Genomic DNA, 8,104 nt, shown 5'->3' on the forward strand with positions numbered 1-8,104 from the left:
CCAAAAGTGCAAGCATTATAGCAAGATAGGACATACTATTAATGGTTGTTTCGAGAAAATCGGCTACCCGAAGTGGTGGGATTCACGACAACGTAAACAAACATGAGATCAATGAAAGAATTCTAAACCCAAACCCAGGGCAGCTGCTGTTGAACTCGAAAGCAGCCTAATACCCGGACTCAATTTCGAACAATACTTGAAATTAATGAAACGGTTGACAAAAACAACAAAACCAAAAGTGAATATGGCTGGTAAGTTTAATTTCAAACAACCATATATCATTGATTCAGGAGCCTTTGAACATATAGCATCCAACAATTTCATCTTGTTCAATCTTAAAGAATCCACATATGGAATTCCAGTTAGCATTCCAAACGAAGGTAATGTTCCATTTAAAGGAGTTGGAAGTGTCACTCTTCCAAAGGACATAAACATCAATGATGTTTTATACATTACAAATTTCCAATGCAATTTATTATATGTTAGTAAAATTACCAATGAATTTAATTGTTTCATAACTTTTTTTCTGGATTCTTGCGTATACATGACTTACACTTGAGGAAGTTGATTGGCATGGGGAGATATGAGAATGGTCTATATCACCTGGAAGGATCTAACAAAAGAATTGTAGCTATGACAGTCAAAGTCGACTCGAAACTTTGGCATAGAAGGTTAGGACATGCTTCAAACAATAAGTTACAACATGTTGATTCTATTGGTAGCATAGTTATTAGTGAACATTGTGATTCTTGTGTAAGGGCAAAGCAAACTCGAATTCCCTTTTCTTATAGTTCAATAAAAACAAATGCTTGTTTTGATCTTATTCATTGTGATATAGGGGTAGGTATCGTGTGCCGTCTACCACTAGGGCTCATTATTTTTTAACCATTGTTGATGTCTTCAGCCGCTCTACATAGATGTACCTAATCACAAACAAATCAGATAACAGCCACATTCTTATCGTATTTTGTAATATGATTAGTACATAATTTGGGAAAAATGTTAAAAGAATAAGAAGTGATCATAGTGGAGAATTTGTTTCAAATCAAATGATGAAATTTTATGAAGACAATGGAACCATTCATGAAACTTCATGCATACATACATCCCAATAGAATGGGGTTGTAGAACAAAAACATAGACACTTACTCGAAGTTGCAAGAGCCTTGATATTTGAGACAAATTTACCAATAAAGTTTTAGGGAGAGTGTGTGATGTCTACCACATATATCATAAATAGACTTCTTTCTAGATTTCTAAAGAATAAAGCACCATATGAGGTTTTGTTAGGATGCAAACCCCAATATGATCATATGAGAGTTTTTGGTGCATATTTTATGCAAAAGAAAATAAAGCTTCCAAAGACAAGTTTGAAGAAAGGGGAGGGCATGCGTGTTTTTGAGATATCCTCAAAGACAAAAGGGTTACAAAATGTTTGATCCAAAGGAAAAGAAAATCATAATATCAAGAGACGTCAAGTTTGTAGAGTGTCATTATCCTTTAAAATAAAATAATAATGGCCAAATTATTAATAAGTCTGAATTCGAAAACATGACCTCTAGACCTAGTTCTTGGCCATCAGATGTTGATTTCGAGCAACCTCCTGTCATTAAATCTCATGATAAATCAAACTCTGGTCATACACCAAGCACCACTTCTGAAAGCCAGCAACTAACTCCATCACATCCGAAAAACGAATGAACAACAAGGTTTGAGCACATATCCCTCTCATCATCGTCGATCTGAACGAAGTAAAACAATGCTTTAATGCTTTGGTGAATACGAAGTGAACTTGCCACCTTATATAGACCATTCTCTCCCCAACGCCACGACAACGACCTCGACGGTTGATCCTTTATCTCACTTTGTTTCCTATAAATTTTTTACTAATACTCATAAAGCTTTTTTGACAACCATCTAATCTCATAATGATCCTAAGCATTACTCACATACATCAAAGAATTTAAAATGCAGAGAGGCTATGAAAGATGAGATCATAGCTCTTGAAAATAACAATATGTGGATATTGACAAACTTTCCCCAGGAAAGAAACCCATTGACTCCAAATGGGTGTACAAAATCAAATACAAATCGACAGGAGAAGTTGAACGATATAAAGCGAGACTTGTCGCAAAAAGGTTCATAAAGATTGAGGGTATGGATTTGCATGAAACTTTTGCACCGATTGCTAGACTTGTAATTGTTCGTACAATTCTAGCTTTTGCAGTACAATGCAAGTGAAGCATTCACCAGTTGGATGTTAATAATGCTTTTTTGCATGGCAATCTTCATGAAGAAGTTTATATAAAGATTCCTCAAGGTTTTGCCAAACCAGGAGACACGTGTGTTTGTAAACTTCAAAAATCGTTGTATAGTCTTCGTCAAGCGTCTAGAAATTGGTACAACAAGTTTACTGAAGCCATGGTTGCCATTGGTTTTAAACACTCTAAAGCTGATCATTCTCTCTTTGTCTTTAAAACCTCATCCATTTACATTGTTGCTCTCATATATGTTGATGATGTTTATTATCTTGGGGAATGATATGGACTGTATTGCTAAAATCAAGACTTATTTGAATGGCAAGTTCAACCTTAAAGATTTGGGGGGGGGGGGGGGGGGGGGCATTAAAAGATTTTCTCGGCGTTGAAGCGATTCGAACTTCGGATGGGATGGTGCTGAGCCAACGCAAGTATACGTTGGACATACTAAATGATTGTGGACTTTAGGGTTGTCAATCAAGTTCTTTTACCATGGAACAAAACCTTCTCTTGATGATGTTGACAAAACTCCTCTTGCTGATACTAGTCAATTTCGTCGTCTCACCGGGCGTCTTTTGTATCTACAGGTGACTCGACCGTATATTACTCTTCATGTCAACACTTTAAGTCAGTATGTCTCCTCTCCTATAAATTTACATGTTGATATTGCTCTTCGAATATTGCGCTATCTCAAGGCCACGTTGGGTCAAGGCATTTTCCAACCTTCTAATGGAAATCTTACTCTCAAAGCGTTTTGTGGTTCAGATTGGCTTTGTTGCCCGCTCAATCGACATTCTAAAACCGAGTATTTCATTACGTTGGGTGGTGCACCCATCTCCTAGAAAACTAAGAAGCAATCTGTGGTTTCTAGATCATTTGTTGAGGCTAAATATCGAGCCATGGTTTCCACTGTTAGTGAGATTATGTGGCTTCGTTGGTTGTTAGAAGATCTCGAAGCACCTCAATCCAGTCCTACTTCTCTTTATTGTGACAATCAGGCAGTTAGGCATATTGTCAACAATCTGGTTTTTCATGAACGGACCAAGCATGTCGAAATGTACTGTTTTTTTGTTTGTGAGCGTATTGAATCTGGCCAAGTTCAAACGTGTGTCATAAGCAGTACTGATCAGGTTACGGATATCTTCACCAAACCTCTTGACACTGACAAATTTTATTATTTGTTTAGCAAGTTTGGCATTCGTGATCTACACGTTCCATCTTGAGGGGTTATACATATGTTATTATTGTTTTCTTATTCTAGTTTATCTTGTTTATCAAGTCTCCTAGTTTATTTAGGTTTCTTTTAAGCTTTGTATAAATTCATGTTTTTAGACTTCTTTTCAATTGAATGAATTAGTTTTAAACTCTTTATCAGTTTCTTTAGTTAGTGCATAAAGACTTTTTTGGAATCGGTGAAATTCTAATAAAAAAACCACCGCCTAAAAGGCGAAGACAGGGCAAAGGAAAAGCAGTGCATAAAGACAGTTGGAAGTTTGTTAAGTTCGTTTTTCCTTCTTGTATATAGTTAGCTTTAGTATTTGTTTCTTTTCAATAATGAAAAATCAAACATTCATCAAACTTTTCTCTCTCTCTAAATTTCTCAAACCTTTATCATTCAAGAAATCAACACAAATGTCAAAAACAAAAACAAAACAAAAAAATAATAATAACGAATTTTACCTGTGAGTATGTTATATAACGATATTTAATATTTAACTTTCCAATACAATATTATCGATGGAAAACACAGCAAAGTGACGCGTGTCTCTCTATTGCCCAGTTTTTCAAGTCACAAAACTCACACAAACATAATGTTTCTGTTCGTATAAATAAAATAAGTAAATACAAAACGCCCGAAAAATCGGAAAGATCCGAACTTGGAACAGTTCTCTGATCTCAGCTCCTGAAACCAGATTCAGCGATACAGAGACTGCGTGAAGATGACGAAGAAAGCAAGGGTATTGTTCCATTTCCAGATGATGTTGTTAATGATGCTCATCGTGGTGCAAAATGGCGAATGCATATGGTTGAATTTACCCAAATCGGGAAGGAAGTGTGTGACGGAGGAAATCCATACCAATGTCGTCGTTTTGGCTGATTACGTCGTCATTTCTAATGTTCATATTCACCCCACTCCCTCCATCACCACCAAGGTAATTTCATTTTCTCGCTGCATGTATATATAATATGTAGTTGATATTTCACACATAGCCTTATGAAATAATGTGATTTCTGAGCTTGTTTCGAGGTCATAACATTGAACAAGTATGTGACATTTGTAATCAAGCACGAATTCGTGTATAATATTTTAAGGAACGAAGGTTGATAAGAGCTAGGGTTTTTAGTTTTTAGGTTTGGAATTTGGTTCTATATTATAGTCATTTAGTTATGAAGTTTTGTAAGTAGGTGACATCACCTTATGGAAACATTCTTCACTACAAAGAGAATGCAACTAATGGTCAATTTGCATTCACAACAAATGAGGCTGGCCAATATCTAGTGTGCTTTTGGGCAGATGACCCTAATCAAGGTGGAGCTTTAAGTGTCAACATTGACTGGAAAACTGGAATTGCAGCAAAAGATTGGGACTCAGTTGCAAGGAGAGAAAAAATTGAGGTCAAGAATAACTCTTTTTTATAAATATATAGATAAAAAAAAACAAATCTGAATTGCTTCATATACATTGATAGGGTGTTGAGCTTGAGTTGAGAAAACTAGAAGGAGCTGTGGAGGCCATTCATGATAATCTTCTCTACATCAAGAGCAGGTGAGGTGCTTCTTTCAAATTCCTATTCACTTAATATACTCATAATAGCAACATACTTATAAATTTATTTTATTTTATTTTATTAATTAATATGAAATATGGTTTGTTTGGTTATGCAGGGAGGCACAGATGAGAGAAGTGAGTGAGACCACACATTCTCGAGTAGCAATGTACAGTATATTATCATTAGGTATTTGCATTGCGGCTTCTTTTGCACAACTATGGTATTTGACACACTTCTTTCAAAAGAAGAAACTAATCTAGATTCTGTTGTTAATTATCAACATTTTTTTATACCATTGGAATCATTCTTTACTCTTTCAAGATATGGCAAATAGTCTTCTTATGGGTTGTGTTTCAATCTTGTTATTCGAGTTTAATAGTGTCGCTCACCAAGTGTTTGTTTAAATGACATGCAACACGCGAGGTATCAATGATGAAATGGAAACAACCTTTGTATATATAATTATTAGAAGTGGATGAACCCTTATTTTGTATTTGTGGATGAAATGAATACATATTGTTGGTGAAATAGATTTTACTGAGATGCTTGTTTTGTGCCAGGGAGAGAGAAAATAGGTGCTCTATCAACAAGTACTCTTCTTCCATGATGAGATGATGATTCAAACCTCCATGCAGGACCAATAAGCCATGATATAGCAACTCCACCTATTAACCCTCCAAGCTTGGATAAAGTATAAACATTTAAAATTTGTTAGTATCAGAGAAATGAAACCCTAAATGTGAATCTAAGTGTGATCAAAGACTACTCACATGTCCCCAGTTGTCAATACTTTGTGACAACAGCCCAATGGCCTACATTGCAAGAGAATGTATGGATCAGATTACATAAGTTTGATGCTTATTATATAGAAATCAAAAATCAAGAAAATAGAAACAATAAGATTAGATGTGTCATGTTACTACCATATTTAAGGCGATCACACGTGCAACATACTTCAAGTCTCCTACACCACCTTTAACAATCTTGTTGTGTCTCAACACAAATATGGCAAAAGATCCCACCTATTTCATAATAACAATCTACTTTTATTTTGTTCCTCTTAAAGCATTTTTACTTTGAAAACATTTACCCAATTTTAGCAATGTCATCAAAATAAAACACAATTTTCACTTAGGTAGATTTTTTAACGTACAATGCTATAATTTGGTGTTGTACAGATTCAAGATTCTAATTATTACACTCCCGGGAGTTTATTTAAGGTAATATAAAATTAGAAAAATAATAAAGAAATGAAAACTCAACATGTTATTTCAAGATTTAAAAACTTACTAATCCAAAGATTGCCCCAGACGCACCAACTGCTGGTGATTTATTAAGCCAATAACTCGTTGTTGAACCTATAATTGTAATATAACCAAATTAGATGAACTCTCTCCAATACATACATACATACAGATGTAATATATAGGTTAATATTATTACTTGAGATTGCAGAAGCCAAATAAATTGTCAGGTATCTTTTGGGGCCACTAAGAAGCTCCATGGTAGGGCCAATGGAGTTTAAAGAATAACAATTAATCTGAAAAGGGTTTAAATGATTTAGCATGTTTAGAAGTACTACATAGAGATTATTGGAAATACGATATCTGAAGCAGAAAAACTCAAACCTGACCATAAGGTGTCCGAGATTTGCATGTAGAAAGGCAGATGTAACTAGCCTCCATAGCTGTCCTTTGTCAATTAGACCATTAATCTAACCACAAATTTTTAACTATAAGTTTAATAAATTCATATAGCATCTAAATCATCTTACAGTAAGTAATTTTTCTTCATAAGATCTAACCTTTGCTCCCCACATTAACAACTGTCCTTTTGATGCTACTTGTGCAATATATACCCTGAAAATACAAACTACCTCTTTAAATTTCCTTCCATTAACTGGACCTCGAAAGAAGTAAGAGGGATGTACAAGTACTTACAACACATTAATGGCAAGCAATGTATCTGTCAATCTCCTTCTATTAACTGGACCTCTTGTGGGAGTTGTTAAGTATGACTTTTCTTGGTCTCCAAAATTGGTTTGGTTTCCTTCTCCACTAAAAAACAATAGGCAGCTAGAAACGGCATCATGAGGCCATTGAGGAAGTTTAAACCATTGTAATTGGTGTGATCTTCCCGGAGACACTCCGTTTAACTGGAGAACATGAATAAGATGAGGAATCTGTTTGACAATTAACATATCTTATAGGCAAAACATAATACACTCTAAGTTCCAATGAAATACCCTTTTCACCTCAAGATCAATTACAGGTTACAGAATGTGATAACTACTTAAATAGCATGACATTGATGTAAAAATTGCAAGAAGTGCTAATTCTGAGTCAGGTAATAATTCAATTGGTTGAAAACGCAGAATCATCCGATATTCATGAAGCTGATTGAGTTCTATGTGTTATTTATTAAACAGGACGAGGAGAAATGGGACTTGCCTTTAAAGGTGATTGCAGAATAGACTCCAAGTGATGGCGATGGGAGACGAAACTGTGACGAAGGAAGCGACCAAGGCGGAGAGCGGCGGCGTTGGTGATGAGATGGAAAGGTTTGGGACTTGCTCCGAGCCCGGAAATCGAGAAGTCCGATGGCTGATGTGCAAACGAACCAACCATCGCAGTGAAACGATACCGTTATCTGATTGAGTTTTGATCCCAATCCGTCCAAATTCGACTTTAAACAACCGTCCAAAGTTCTTAATTGACGTTGTCTTGGTGTGCACTCAATTTCCGTTTTATACTCAAGATTCCATTGGTTTTCTTCCCGGTAAATGAATTACGGTTTCGGTTATTGGCACTTTGAGTCCAAATTTTAAAATTTTAATATGGCTCATCTTGTAATTTTCAAAAGGTTATGGTCCTCATACTAACTTGTTAAATACATGTAAAATGACTATATCATTTTTTTAACTTTTTTTTAGTTGACATTATTGATAGCTTTAGGAACCATTTGCTTAAAATATTGAAAACAAGCCCTAAGGACATCAAGTGTACGCAACAACACAGACTACAAACTTGCCTTGAGCAAGGCGCGGATACACCATGCCCCTTTGCACGGTGTCCC

The 8,104-nt window shown here is 35.5% G+C and overlaps 2 protein-coding genes across 2 annotated transcripts; one reads left to right on the top strand and one right to left on the bottom strand.

Annotated features, from left to right (window-relative positions):
• The first annotated feature begins 4,031 nt into the window (after nt 1-4,031).
• On the top strand, nt 4,032-5,371 carry LOC145053880 (transmembrane emp24 domain-containing protein p24delta3-like). The gene is made up of 4 exons (XM_079001999.1): nt 4,032-4,411; nt 4,665-4,874; nt 4,949-5,025; nt 5,145-5,371. The coding sequence occupies exons 1-4, from the start codon at nt 4,199-4,201 to the stop codon at nt 5,287-5,289; spliced, it is 645 nt and encodes a 214-aa protein (XP_078858125.1). The 5' UTR covers nt 4,032-4,198; the 3' UTR covers nt 5,290-5,371.
• Nucleotides 5,372-5,462: 91 nt separating this feature from the next.
• Nucleotides 5,463-7,748, bottom strand: RBL10 (RHOMBOID-like protein 10). Its single transcript, XM_079001997.1, has 9 exons — nt 7,480-7,748; nt 6,970-7,184; nt 6,834-6,888; nt 6,663-6,743; nt 6,473-6,569; nt 6,320-6,387; nt 5,953-6,051; nt 5,800-5,841; nt 5,463-5,710 (listed from the first exon to the last, which is right to left on the bottom strand). Exons 1-9 carry the CDS (start codon nt 7,654-7,656, stop codon nt 5,564-5,566), a joined length of 981 nt encoding a protein of 326 aa, XP_078858123.1. The 5' UTR covers nt 7,657-7,748; the 3' UTR covers nt 5,463-5,563.
• Nucleotides 7,749-8,104: the final 356 nt, after the last annotated feature.

The sequence above is a fragment of the Lactuca serriola genome, chromosome 5 (genome assembly GCF_051521515.1).
Source record: "Lactuca serriola cultivar US96UC23 chromosome 5, Lser_US96UC23_V15, whole genome shotgun sequence".
Taxonomy (NCBI): domain Eukaryota; kingdom Viridiplantae; phylum Streptophyta; class Magnoliopsida; order Asterales; family Asteraceae; genus Lactuca; species Lactuca serriola.